Below are 15,062 nucleotides of genomic sequence, written 5' to 3' on the forward strand. Positions count from 1 at the left end.
GACACATAGTGATGACTTGTAAGTGTTCCTCTTGTTAGTTCTGAATACATGGTTCTCTTGGAATGTATGTATGTCTGCAAATTATTTTTGATACTTGTGCAAAATTGATTCTCAGGCCCCAGTGAGGATCGAACTCACGACCCCTGGTTTACAAGACCAGTGCTCTAACCACTGAGCTATGGAGCCAGACCTGTTCTGATATCGTACTCATTACCATTTGAAAAGTACACAAGAACACCTTGCTTAGCACTTCAAAGGGTGTGTCCAACATTTCCCTGTAGCTTTGATTGTTTAAAGTTTAGGAGGAATGACAAACAGATGACTCATTTGTCACAAACTTTTTTTGTCCAATCACACATATATTTACAATGACATGGCAGTGATGACGTGATCTGAACTGCACCAAAACAGCACAAAGACCCGAAGTCCGCAAGAGTCCCAAATTTAAGACCCCTGCCGGGACCATAAAATAAGAGATCTGTCATTGTGGCACCAGCATGTCTGACCTAACTGGTGATTCATTCAAGGATGCTTGCATCAACTGAGAAAAAGCCGACTCTAACATTGTCACCTTTAGGTGACCCAAGACAAATGGGTCAGAAGTCGGCACATCCCAACTATCACAAGGATAAATCATGAGTTAAGATAAAGGAGGGTGATTCCCTCCCAAGACAGAGAGCTTAAACAGACTCCCTTTTGTGACCCTCTTTTAACCTTATCCTGGAACACAGGACTGAAACCACTCTGAAAAGCACAGAGACTGACTTAACATATCAAGACCTATCAGATCATTCCAAAAACAATGATATAAATACAATTATTAATTCCCTTTGAGCTTAAGTTATATAAAGTTATTGAAATTTCAGATAAGAAAGTTGGTCATATCATTGTTTGTCTGCAGCTTGCAGTAATTAAGATGTTTCCAAGTTTGTTTGCACTCAAATAGTCTGAAGTTCTTCACCTAGGAGTCTTTCCCAGTGTTGAACGTTTATCAGATCTGTTTGATTGATTTTGTTCCATTAGATTGACAGCCATTTATGTCTGCAAACTCATTTTGTTACGGGCTCAAAAGGGTTCTTGATTGCTCAGGCCGTAACGAGGATCGAATTTGTGACCCCAAGACCAGTGTTCTAACCACTGAGCCTCACCTGTTTATTTCCTGTCCTATCTGTATCTGTAAGGGATGTGTCGATCTTTTGAATGAGTTTGTGTTATTTACATTAGACTATCAACCCAGTACTATATGGTAGGTCTAGTGTGCCAAAAGGTCACTAATAGTAATTCACTAGTATAGTTTCTTTGCTTAGTTGCAGCCAGTATTGTGTTTGTTTTGTTTGATTGGTCAAGACACTGACACTGGTGTGTGCTCAAATATAGTTATCTTTAGCTATCTTTATAGTTATCCCTCATGCATTTTAGAAGAGTTCTTGCATTCTGCAGAGATCTTAGGCCCTATTTACACCTGGTATTAAGATGCTTTTTTGTTGCAAGTGGACGATGCTAAATACAGGTGTAAATGGGTCTTAAACGTTTTGAGCTTCTCCACTTTTGACCACTTTCAGAGTCGAAAACTCATTAAACCGGATTGCTTTTGTAATGTAGATGCTCATGTGTTCGAACAGCCACCAAAGACCGGCAACACACCAGTGTGTTTTGTGAAAGTGCAACATAACAACTGACTCTATGTATACCTCCACTATGTTGTGCCAAACCACACGGATTATGTTCAAAATCAGCATTATCATTCTTATCCTTTCCATTCGCTTCATGGCTTCATTTTATAAATCGTATTTGTGTGCTGCACTAAGTGCTCTTGTGAAAGTGATGTAAAGTGAGATGAAATAATAGGGGAGACAGGAGACACATTTAAAATGCATGTTAATGGATTGCGTCTCGGCTGACCACTTGTGATGGGATCACTGGAAACATCTTAAAGTGAAACCATGAAATCAAAATGGACAATTCTTGTTTTTTTAATGGAATATTGCAGAATTTATTATAAATGATTTATCAATGCATTTCATTTTTTTTATTCATGTGCGCTCGTGATCTTTAATCAAAATAACTTCCCCTCTTGCATCACAGCAACATCTCTTCTTTTCTCTGATAATGTGTTTACTGGCAGGAGGGCAGTACAAGTCATTCACATGAGATCACACCAATAGCCACGACAACAATTTAATCAATTCCCTATGGACAAAAAGTCCCACCCTGAATTGTGACTTGTTCGTGAAGCCATTTCTCTCGGATATACATCACAATAGGGAAAAAAGACATTCAAAATAGCTGTGAAACAGTCACTGTTATTCTAATTGAATGGACCATTTGGTTCACACCTTTACAGACGCATGCAGATAGAGCTGATTGCATCTGAAGCACTCACAATAATCTGATTAAAGATAACTGAAAATACACATAATCTTTAAGACATGGGTCCACATCACTAGTTTACACTTGTGAGTCCTTTCTCCTGTATGATTGTATCTTGCATATTTTGCTTTTTTTCTGAGTCATTGTTAGCAAATTTTTTTTTTTTTTTGTGCTTAAATGTACCTTTCATTTATCATTCAGGCCACACACACTCATAGAAAAGATTACACAGTCAAAAAAGATGTTTATTAACATTAACAGAGAAAATGAATAGGGTCGATGTTGATGTCAAGCTGACTTTAAAAGTTAAATCGATTTGCTATGCAATTTTCTTTTCTTTTTATAATCACCCTGCCATGGTGATGGAGAAAATTCATACACTCTTAAAAATAAAGTTATTTATTGGCATCTATGGTTACGTGAAGAACCTTTAATGTCAAAATGTTCTGTATAGTTGAAAAAGGGTTAATTATATTATTAAAATGTTCTTTTACACTAAGAAAAAATTTGTTCTTTTTAGAACTGTTAACTGAAATGTTCTCTAGGGAACCCAAAATGTGTCTTCTATGACATCACTGTGAAACCGCCCTTTAGAAACAGTGTATACACTAAAATTCTAAACTTTGGGGTCAGTAGGATTTTTGAAATGTTTAAAGACTATTATGCTCACCAAGGCTAAATTTTTTCAATCAGCAAAAACATTAACATTGTGAAACACTATCATTTAAAATAACTGTTTTCTATTTTAATATATTTTAAAGTGAAATATATTCCTTGAATGGCATAGCTGAATTTTCAGCATCATAACAGTCTTCAGTGTCACATGATCCTTCAGAAATCATTCTAATATGCTGCTTTGTTGCTCAACAAAACATTTCCTATTATCATCAATGTTGAAAACAGTTGTGCAACTTAATATTTTGTTTTACATCATTATGCCATCTGACCAGATTGGGGAAGGGCCACATAAATAAAGTAGGTTGAGAAGATATGGGCAATCTAAAATAGGTGTCTGACACCTGATAAAATATCATAAATCAGATTTTCTAGGACACACTAACTTGTGATTTATTTTACAGGTTGCAACCAATTGTGTCAGTTTTGTTTGATGAGTCAAGACATTTCCCTGCAGCTTTAGGAAATGGCTATTTGACCTCTCAGGATGGATGATGAACAGATTATTATCAGAGATGGTTCTCACCAGACCTTTGTTTTTTTTTTCTGATCCTGAGGAGGTTTGAGTTTACAGACTATAGCAACTCTAGGATGAGCTTTGACAGATAACTAATCAATCCACGTATGAAGAACAGGCCCCTGCTTGGTTGTTTTTTATTGCATCCCTATTCATAGGTCTGTAAACTTACTTTGATAACTACTCAAAAGTGTCCTTCAGATGTCTTCCAGGCCCCAGCGAGGATCGAACTCGCGACCCCTGGTTTACAAGACCAGTGCTCTAACCACTGAGCTATGGAGCCAGACCTATTCTACTGCTGTCCTCATTACGATTTGAAAGGTACTGACACTCTGTGTGCGTTTGTAAGGGGTGTGTCTATTACGTTGTATTATTATTCCCAAACAAGCAGTGAACAGATTGCTCAGAATGACATGTGACTTTTGTTGTTTAAAAAATTATTTTTACTGATGCAATGAGATCCAGGCGGGCAAAGCAGTTTAATGGAAATCATTTTATTTTGTTAAATGAAGAATAGAAATGTAACAAAATGTATAATCAATAATGAATAAATGCTAGTCAACTTTTTAATAATTGACTACAATGTTGAAATGAAGAAACTTAAGTCTAACAACTACAAGCCTAAAGTCTAGTCTGAAGTTCTGAGTATAATCATTTTTGCCAGAAAAGAACACAAAGAAGGGCCCTTGTAGCAGAGAGCTAGAAGAAGGAAAACATGAGAAACCACAGATCAATGGCCATATATAATATATAAATATAAATCATTTTGCATACTCTATGACTATAAACCAAATAGTGCATGGTAGGCTGACAGTGAGCTAAAACGTTAAAAACTAGGTTGTAGTTTCAATATTTTAGGCTACATTCAATGATGAGGGGTAAAGCTTGGGCACATTTGACATCAAAGCAAAGCCTATTAATATTAATCTGTAATCAATTAATATGTCCTTCACATTCATTAAACAGATATATAAACCATAGACAACACCAACTTTGAAACTATCAACAACAAAGGCTCCATCTACCACTATTAAAGTATGAGCTAAGCTATATACAATATCTTGAAAGGCACTTTTAAAAACATTCTACTGCTTGAGTATTGTGTCAGAGGAAACCTTTGTGTAATGAAATCCCTGACTAGCTTTGATTTATGCAACCTCTAAACATCGGTATAGGGTAATAAGAAGAAGAAGTGAGAAAAGTGCCTACAAAACAATGAAAATGAATATACAAATTGAAGTGATTTAGGCAAATACTCTTCATTAAATTAAATTTAATTATTTATTTATTTGCCTTGAATAAAATATGTTTGTATGACAAGTGATTTAGGCGATTACTCTTCATTAAATTAAATTAAATTAATTATTTATTTGCCTTGAATAAAATATGTTTGCTAAGTATGACAATCGACTAATTCATATTTATCGTTCATATGACTTTTAATTTGAAGTTGCATCTGCTAGTTCTCTCTTTTAATTTGAAGTTGCATCTGCTAGTTCTCTCTCTCTCTCTCTCTCTCTCTCTCTCTCTCTCTCTCTCTCTCTCTCTCTCTCTCTCTCTCTCTCTCTCTCTCTCTCTCTCTCTCTCTCTCTCTCTCTCTTTCCTGTAAATGTACCAAACACCGTGAAAGGATAACAGCAAGTTGGTGAGTGAAGAGCTGTTTGTAATTTTAAAAATAACTATTTACAAATTTTTAATTCTATTTTTTTTTACTACACCAGAGAAATGTTAATTTAATTTAAGAATGGTATGTCTAGTAATTGCAATAAAATATTCAAAATATATGTGATATGTCAAAACACAAAAACAAAAATAGTACAATGTTGATTTTGTCATTCAAAGCTGTACATGCTTATGTAATGTAGAAGTATTACAGGATTTCAAAAATTATTACTAGAAAAGTTCAACAAAAAAACAAAGGTTTATTTGATTTAAAAAAAAAACAACTTTTGTAATGAAAATGGACTGGAAATAGGCTGTTCTAAAATGTACAAGAACAGATGGAAGTGGTCGATAGCAGCTAAAATGTTCTCAGAACGCTTAAGTGAAAAGCTTTTTTTTCTTTCTTTGGACATGTTTCTAGTCTTAGGCATGCCCACAGTTTCGATTTCCACATAAACCAGATAGTACCAACCGTTTTACTCTTGATAAAAGCAACGCTACTCTTTATTTTAGTGTAAAGCTAAAGTTAAGTTCTGGCTGAGATCAATTTATTTAAATATTATCACTGAATGTTACTTTGTTAAATTATCAAAATGTATTAGTTGTACTTGTAACTTGACTGTGAGGCACAGGGCAAACACGTTTGTCAAAATAGGACTATAGCACTATCTTCTGATCTGAGTTTTGTTCTGTTTTGATAACTTTTTTTAATTTGGTTGATATAAAAGAGTTGTCTTTTTTCATATATTTGTTGAAAATATCTATAAATTGGAGAATGCTAACACAATAAAATATGTAACATTTCTATTCATACAGTGCAACAAGCCATCACAGTCCAATTTCAGAAGTGATTTTCATCTCAACCTGAAAGAATGAATCGCACAAATGAGAGAAGATGTAATGAACTATACTTTAAGGGGGAGCACCTGAAGCTTGAAGAGCTTAAACAGAATGATGACCTCACATGGAATAATTACCTCTATAATTCGATTCCCCCACAACCTGAGAAGGTGGAGATTAAAGTGTCATACCTTCGGCATAACACTAGCCTCCAAGGATACCATGGCATCTGGGATTCTGAAGGGTTTAAAAAGCCTTCACGAAGCGACTCACCAACACGCGATCTGGTATGGTGGAGCCCAGACATTTCAAGACATGATATTACTATCGCTGAGGAGCAATACTTGAATAGGCAAGGATTTTACAATGAAGTGAAACCTTTCCTGCACAAGTTTACCTCTTCCCCAGCCTTCCTGGCATCCTCTCGCATGGGGAACTTTCGCTTCAGTATGCCAATCGATGAGTTGTTAAAAAGCTACAAGCAACAGTTCTGTGCAGGCCAGGAGCCCAACATTCGCGTTTTTGAGACTGTGGTCTATAAGCAGGAAGTGATGTATTCTATTGTGATTCATGCACCTCATGCACAAGACCTGTTCTCTGAGTATCCCCTGCTTCAGAAACACCAAGATGCAGTGTGTGAGTTCCGTAAAGACACCATTATGTGGCGTCCACAGGCAATGAGTAAAACACATCGTTTCTATCTGTCTCCTTACAAGCAAGCTATTCGGATACGTACAAGTGCCAGAAAAAATTACATGTGGGATAACATCGGAGTGGCATTCCATGTCCCACATGAAAAAATCTTCAGCTTCAGCAAGGCGATTCTGATTAAGAGTCTCAGACTCTGTGAGGGTGCTGAACCAAAACTTAACTCAGAAGAGTTTGTGAAGTGTGACTTTGACCCCATCAGGCCTTAGAGTAAATATGAAAAATGATCCATTTGCTGCAGTTAGCTCATAAGTATTAAAAGGCTAATATGAGCAGAAGGTTTTTTGTATTCACCAATAAGTATGAAAGGTATGTGGAGGAAATATGTATTTTTTACCTGCTGTTTTACTATTCAGAGTACATGTTACATCTGTCCATGCTGTTTTAATAAAGCACTGATGCTAAGGAAATGGATTGTGGCCTCTTTTTTTGTACATTAATGGTTGCTTTTTGATAGGAAGGGAGAGGCAGAAATGATGGTTCTTTATCAGTTTTGCTTTGCTCCCTGTGAATTCCTCTCTGTTTAGATCACCCAGCTTACAAAAACACAGGCATTTAGTTGACATTGAGATGTTTCCACTGCATAAAGAAACCAGAACACACTGCACTTTGATATGACTTATGTCTAACCTTGAACATTTGCTATATGCACATGTATGATTTACTTTTTGATTTACGTACTTTTATTCTTCTTTTAATTACATTTGTTATGCTGATTAGCTTCTATTCTTTTACACTGCATTATTCAAAAACAGTATCACTCATTTCCACACGCTTATGAAGATAAGTCTGTGTCCTTTGTACTTAAAAAAAAAAACACTTTTGAAAAACACAGCTTGGTCATATTTTCATACTTTCATATTACTCCAGAAATAATTTTACTGAATATGTTTTAGTCTTTCACTTTCTTTTCACCAGAGAAATTTACTTTTATTTCCCTTTACAGCTGAATTTTGTTATTAATCAACTGTTGGAATTCCCCACATGTGCAGACATGAGTGTGCACTGTACTTCCGGATATCATTGCATTAGACTTATTAATGACTCGCATACATAGAGCTAGAACAATAACATTAGACAAACAGTGGAGTGTTGCCTTTGGGACTGTAAGATAATTTGTTTCCTCACTTTAATCTGTAAAATATTTTTTTCTTTTTTTGTGGGGCCTTCAATAAAAATAATGCAAACACAGATACTCTTACCAGATATCTTGGTTTGAGTCTCTAATATTACCTTTTGACCTTTCCTTGTATGCGCTGATTCTGTAAGCGACATTAATTTTCAACTTAATCTTTGTCGTTGTTGTTTGAACATCTAGTTACTCTCATGCACTTGGAGTTCTACCATTGTTTGGTATCACTTGATGTATTGGTATATGCAGATGCAACATATCCTGATTTTGCTACTTTATATGGCTATTCATTTTTATATGAATCCCTTTATCAACTGCTTTTATTGCTTTTTTCTGCTTATACTTGCATCAGATGTAAGTTCTCTCTTATTCAGCTTTAATAAAGGTAATCTCACCTTTATGTTTTAATGTTGCCCTGACATGGGTCCCCATTAGGAAAACAGCTTATAATTCATATTGATGTTTTTAGAAAATGTAAAAATGCAGAAAGTTTTCTGTGATGGGTAGGTTTTGGTTTAGGGGTAGCTAGGGTTAGTGTAAGGGGATAGAAGATAGCCTACAGACAGTACAGTAGCCTACAGAGTCCCCACAAAGATAGCGAAAGTGCGTGTGTGTTTCTGAGGAGGAGATTCTCGCGAAAACACACCCATTCTTTCAGTGTTTCTCTCGCAGCAGAAGTGGAGAAGTGCGGTCTGAAAACAGCATCCCCTGGTAGCAGGTAATATCATTGTTTTTGCGTAAAAAATATTGTATGTAGCCTAGCTATGTTTAATACAATTTTAAATTCATGCACGGGTTTAAACGGAAAAACGAGCGTTTTCTCAGTAGGCTATCACAATTTGGCCGTTATTTTTACCAATGCGGTCAAATCGAAACTTAAAATGTTCGCTAGTCATAAAAATCCCTCAAAGATGTATTTAGGGTATCATTTGAAAAATCATTCACTTGTTATTGTTGACAATGAGAGATGCAGACAGTTGTGCAACTGTTTGCATTTCCTTTTTTAAATTACTTTAATGACTTTGTCTTTGTCACGAGGAAGTTGGTGGCGCGCAGACGTTCATTTTAAAACTTTCATTCCTTAAATATAAATCAGGGAAATAGTGCAGACAGTAGAAAACCATATTGCACCCCTTATAGATGACAAATGTATTGTTTCATCGTTTTGAATGTAGTAGGCTAAATAAATGACTTTTAAAAGCAGATCTGTTAAACAAGGAAAACAGACCTGACTAAACCAAATCTAAGTTTTTGACAATGGATTACATATTTTGTTTTTGTTGGAGAGCCAACTAGTCATATCACTAGATGGCAAGAGGAAAAAACTGACTCAGTGTCACTGAGTGACCTTGTTAAACAGATGATGCTAACCCTACACTATCTGTTTCCCTGTTTCAGAAAGAAAATGAAGCGCAGAAATAACCGCAATGTTACAGAGACATACTTTGAGGGACAACATTTGAGTCTGTCAGACCTAAAAGAAGAGCGTAATATACAGAACGGGTATCTGTATAAGAACAACATTCCTGCTTATCCTGAATCTGTGGAGTTCCATGTCCAGAAAGTGTCTCATGTCACTGGAGTACAAGGTCTTAAGGGTATTTTTCTCAATTCAGGCTTCAGACAGCCATCGGAGATGGTGGCTAGTGATCAGCACCATTTCCTCTGGTGGGATTTATCAGTCACATCTGATGACATATCCTCAGCTGAAGAGTGTTTCCTTACATCCTTGTTCCCTCATCGAAGTGCTGCCCAACTTCGCAACCAGTCGCCCGTCCTTGAGCACTTCACCAACTCAAAGGCCTTCCAGAAAAAATCTTCCTATGGAAATTTCCGCTTCACCTTTTCATTTAAGCAGCTTCTCTGGCACTATGGGAAGCAATTCTGTGGTGGCCAAAGTCCAGTTCTGCGTGTTTTTGAGACTGTGCTCTACCGGCGAGAGATTCTCTATAAGATCCTAGTGCACCCTCGTGACATAAATCTTTATGACCATTATCCTCGACTTCCTGGTCAGGAGGACGGTGTATGTGGATACCATGATGGTGCCGTGTGGTGGCGCTGTCAAGCCCCCTCTGAAACCTACAAGCTGAAGCTTGAGGTAAACCAGTTGAATTGTAGTGTTCATGTGAGCCCCCACAGAGAAGAATACTATGTGTGGGATCATGTGTGTGTAGCTTTCCACATGGAGCCAGGGTGGGTGTTGGATGTGGACCAGAACAAGCTGTTAAAAAGTGTGAATGCATGTGAAATGTCTCAACCCTGTCTTCTGAGAGCTCCGGAGACTCCACTGAGTTTAAATGAGGCTGAGCATGTATTAGCTAATCTAAAGGCCAGTATGGTCTAAGCTGGTGCTTGAAGCTAAACTCACTGCAGTAAATAGTAACGTCACTCATGTTAGTTTGATTAAAATTCTTAAAGTGCACAATTGTAAGAAAAGCTTGTGAACCCTGTTCTGTATATTATATGTATGTTGCATTAATGTCTCATTGTACATTGCGCTGCAATTAAAAGGTTTTAACTAACAAATATTTTTTAGTGGCATCTTTTTAAAGGACTGATATCTTTTATAACTGCTGGAAACTTTAATTGTTGGCCACAACCTCAATAAAAAATTCATGTGAGGAATCTTGGAGTGATTTTTGACTCATCTTTACTTTTCAATAAGCAGATCAGAGTACCTGAGATCGATCGCTAAAATATAGCATTTTCTTTCCCAAACTGACTTTTTTTGTGATCCACTCACTTATTTAATCAAAGTTAGACATTTCTCCAGTTTTAGCATCCCTACACTGGCTCCTGGTGAAATTCAGGGTTTATTTTAAAATTCAGATTTTTGTCTACATTATTTGGTCCCCCAGTATATTAGTGATATACACTTTTACCCCCTTACTCTCCAACCAGAGCACTCAGGTCTTCTGACCAACTGCTTTTGAAGGTTCCTCATTCCATTATAGATTTAAGGTTGACCGACCTTGCCTTTTCTGTGTTAGATTACGGAACAGTCTTCCTTTCCCTGTGAGGTCATCTTCATCGCTAGACATTTTTAAATCTTCTTTTAAAAACATATCTTTTGGCTTTCTAATATAGATTACGGAATGGGTTTTTGAAGCTGATAAAATATATGATGTTACATTAAAATGTTTTGATTTATTGTATTATGTTTTATATTTATTAGTTAATTCTTCTTTTTGTTTTTATTTATTTTTTCTTGCTTGATCTGTAAAGGACTTTGGGTCAACTTCTGTTGTTTTTAAATGTGCTATAGAAATAAAGGTTGACTTGACTTGACTGGACATTTTCAGTTACACTTCAGCAGTTATAGAAGTATTTACTTGCACCATGACCTAAATAGATTTCCTTTTGTTTGTAGATTTGAGAAATGAACCTTTGCACTAATCTTTGGCTTTAGCTGAAAAGATCGTCACATTCATGCAGAAACCCAGATAATTATAATTTAAGTTTCTTCACATAGTTATTTACATTCTGGTTTTGTATTTTTTATTTACTATTTCCACCAGCACAGAACTAAACTGCTAAATACAGATTAGTGTATGATAAGATTGAGTAAATTAGATATACATGTTTTTTTTTATTAGATCTGACAACACTTTTATGACTGTCTTTAATTTACTTTATATACAGTTATTTACACAAAGATGAACCAAAAAGTTTCCAGTGCACTATAAAGTTAATGTTGGGGTGTACTTTCTGATGCAGGAAATTAAAATGAGTTCACAATAGGCCTACTGAAAATGTCCTCATCTGCGGTATTGACCTTGTGTTAATCTGATGTTAACTAAACAAGACTGTAAAGGACAACACAATGTGTAAAATATCTTAAAGTTGCAGGTCTAATGATCTACTGTTCAAAACCGAATTAGCTTTTCCCAGTCTGGTTCCATTACGTGTGTAAGGAGCTAAAATTAAATTATTATAACTACTTTCCAAGCCCCCAGCTGTTGATCAGTGATCTATGCTACACAATTTTAGTTATAACTACGTGCCCTTTCTAGTTTCGAAGTTTCGTGGTTATTTTAAAGCACAAGGCGGGAACTGGGCGGAAGCATATCCCTTTCAGCAGAACCAGAGCCGTGAGCAGAACGACAGAATAACCAACATAACTTGACGAGCGATAACTAAGGTAGGCTATGCCAAAAAAAAAAAAAAAATTAAGTTGATACTTTACGTTTAAATGATTTATTGTTCGTGAGTAAACTGTAGTGTATTTGGTCTCGATTTAGCGCGACACAAGGCGGTTAGAGGCTGTTAAACCGTAACTAATCACAGTAATTCTAAAGAGTTGAAATGACTCAAATCTCTCAAAAAGAAACACTCAAAGAGTGATATTTATCTACTCTCTGAAAGCATTTGATGTTAACAATGACTGACTATGGCTTCTCAAAGTATGAAAATCTTATTCATTTTAGCAGAATTGGAACTAGGCTACATAATGTTCTATAGCCTACAGAAAAGCCTAAACATAAGTCTATTTTTTTTTTCTAATGTTCCTTTAAATATGGCCCAGCTAATATTTATATAGGCCGAATTACGCATAATGGATGAAACTCTTTTTGAAACCCGATTTGAAAAAGAACATAATAATGACCAGCCTATTTATTTTTAAAGATGAAATATTTCAAGAAGCATCGTGTCTATTTAAACAGATTTTTTTTTTCAATCTTTGATATCTGTATATGTGACGTTTAAGATAATTGTAATAAAGCATCATCATAATAGTGTTAGAAGCATGGTTAGAAGTTAACTGAGCAAAGTAGCAACTTTGCTTCCACCTAGAGGCGAAATCAGGACAAGGCAGGAATTGCAAGAAATTACACCGTGTTCTCCATACATTATTTGAACTTTATTTATTTCTTTAACTAAAGTATATTTTCGGGATGGTTTTTTAAAATAGTTTTTAACCACCTGTGTGACCTTTTATAACAGATGATAAGCTAATCCTCGTCTTTTCTTTGGTTTCAGAAATAAGATGATGCGTCAAAATGCACGAGAATGTTTTGGGACACATTTTGAAGGACAGCATTTGAGTCTGTCAGACCTAAAAGAAAAGCCTAATATACAGAACGAGTATCTGTATAAGAACAACATTCCTGCTTATCCTGAATCTGTGGAGTTTCATGTCCAGAAAGTGTCTCATGTCACTGGAGTACAAGGTCTTAAGGGTATTTTTCTCAATTCAGGCTTCAGACAGCCATCGGAGATGGTGGCTAGTGATCAGCACCATTTCCTCTGGTGGGATTTATCAGTCACATCTGATGACATATCCTCAGCTGAAGAGCGTTTCCTTACATCCTTGTTCCCTCATCGAAGTGCTGCCCAACTTCGCAACCAGTCGCCCGTCCTTGAGCACTTCACCAACTCAAAGGCCTTCCAGAAAAAATCTTCCTATGGAAACTTTTGCTTCACCTTTTCACTTAAAGAGCTTCTTTGGCACTATGGGAAGCAATTCTGTGGTGGCCAAAGTCCAGTTCTGCATGTTTATGAGACGGTGCTCTACCCAAAAGAGATTCAATATACGGTTGTAGTCCATCCTCGTTACGTAGATATTTATGACCATTATCCTGGACTTCCAAATCATGGTGATGGTGTTTGTGGATACTATGGTGGGGCCATGTGGTGGCGCTGTCAATCCCCCTCTGAAGCCTACGAGAATAAGCTTGAGGTGAACATCTTCGATAGAAGTGTTAGTGTGAGCCCTCATCACAGAGAAGAATACTATGTGTGGGATCATGTGTGTGTAGCTTTCCACATGGAGCCAGGGTGGGTGCTGAGTGTAGACCAGGACAGGCTGTTTAAAAGAGTGAATGTGTGTGAAATGTGTAAGCCTTATCTTCTGAGACCCCAAGAGCCTAAATTGAGTTTACATGAGGCTGAGAGTATACTAACTGATCTTAAGGCCAGTGTGGGTTGGGGTTTGTAGTGTTGTGGTTGGAGATAAGCACACCATGCAGATAATACATTCACATGGAATTACAAAAATAATGATGCAGCAACACACAGTTTGCAAACTTTTGCAACAGTTATCCTAAACATGTTTAACTAGGCTAGATAGAGCATAATCTCTTTGATGTTTTATTGTCTTGTTTGACCTTTGCACTGATCTTCATAATTAAGGGAATAATGGAGCACATTTTAGCATTCATGCAGAAACCTAGGCAATGATATAATATAAATGTTTGATATATAATAAACTTTTCTGTATTGGATGTATGTTCACATTGGATTTCGAGCTTCTATAAGCTATTGGGTCAGTGCTTCGCCCTCAGTACTGGCACTGGGTAGTAACTGATGACATGTAATATGGATTACGTAATCATATTCTAAAAAATAAGTACTTGTAATTAGATTGTATTATGTTTTAAAATACTCATCAGACTACAGTTACTTTTTTACTGATTACATAAGTACACATTATTCATACAATGGCATTAATTCATAATTTATTGATTCTTTTTCAAGTTAAAAAATGTCCTTGCTAAAAAAGCATATAATTTATATATTCAGAAAATCTTCTAGTTTTGTGAAATTGCACACACAAACCAGACACTAGACAGGTGGCTATGATTACAGGGAAAACTGACAGGGCACAAAGCATTTGATCACTATGAACAGGAAGGGAAAGATAAAGATATTTTCTTTCTCTTTGTATTTTTATATCAATATGGTACAAGATAATCCTATTCAAGTCATTGTGAAAAGTAATCAAAAAGTGGTATACAACCTAAAATGTGTAATGTAATAGATTATGTTGCTAACTACATTTTTTCTCATGTAATCTGGAATCAGTAACGGACTACAATTTGTAAGTTATCTACCCAGCACTGTTCGTCCAATCAGTAATTTGTCACATTTCTTTAAACCAAAACCTGTTTTTTTTTAAATTATTACTTTAATTTTTAAATGTGTTTTTTTTTCTTTAATGTTTTATCATGTTTAAAAAATGTCATATTTTACTTAAATCAAATGTCTTTCATTAAATGTGCCTTATTGCACTAAAATCTCTTCAGTTTAAACCAATTTAAATCTGATCTTACAGAACATTGATCAGTGATGTGACTTGATGTCAAATTGTTCTATTGCTAATCAAATAAATATGACTACACCTCAGTAGTTCACTTGCTAGTAACCCTTTGGCACTTT

The 15,062-nt window shown here is 35.9% G+C and overlaps 1 protein-coding gene and 2 non-coding genes across 4 annotated transcripts; 1 reads left to right on the forward strand and 2 right to left on the reverse strand.

Annotated features, from left to right (window-relative positions):
• Positions 1-113: 113 nt before the first annotated feature.
• Positions 114-186, reverse strand: trnat-ugu (transfer RNA threonine (anticodon UGU)). The gene has a single exon. It is a non-coding gene; the product is annotated as a tRNA-Thr (tRNA).
• Positions 187-3,772: 3,586 nt separating this feature from the next.
• On the reverse strand, positions 3,773-3,845 carry trnat-ugu (transfer RNA threonine (anticodon UGU)). Its single transcript has one exon. It is a non-coding gene; the product is annotated as a tRNA-Thr (tRNA).
• Positions 3,846-8,549: 4,704 nt separating this feature from the next.
• LOC130084205 (uncharacterized) lies at positions 8,550-10,626 on the forward strand. Of its 2 annotated transcripts, none has more exons than XM_056249436.1 (2): positions 8,550-8,622; positions 9,303-10,626. In XM_056249436.1, exon 2 carries the CDS (start codon positions 9,310-9,312, stop codon positions 10,246-10,248), a length of 939 nt encoding a protein of 312 aa, XP_056105411.1. In that variant the 5' UTR covers positions 8,550-8,622; positions 9,303-9,309; the 3' UTR covers positions 10,249-10,626. The 2 variants fall into 2 exon arrangements, with proteins under 2 accessions (XP_056105411.1, XP_056105412.1); XM_056249437.1 differs by having other exon boundaries at positions 8,574-8,615.
• Positions 10,627-15,062: the final 4,436 nt, after the last annotated feature.

This window comes from Rhinichthys klamathensis, unplaced genomic scaffold, assembly GCF_029890125.1.
Source record: "Rhinichthys klamathensis goyatoka isolate OS25496 unplaced genomic scaffold, OSU_Roscu_1.1 h1tg000060l_1, whole genome shotgun sequence".
NCBI classification, from domain to species: domain Eukaryota; kingdom Metazoa; phylum Chordata; class Actinopteri; order Cypriniformes; family Leuciscidae; genus Rhinichthys; species Rhinichthys klamathensis.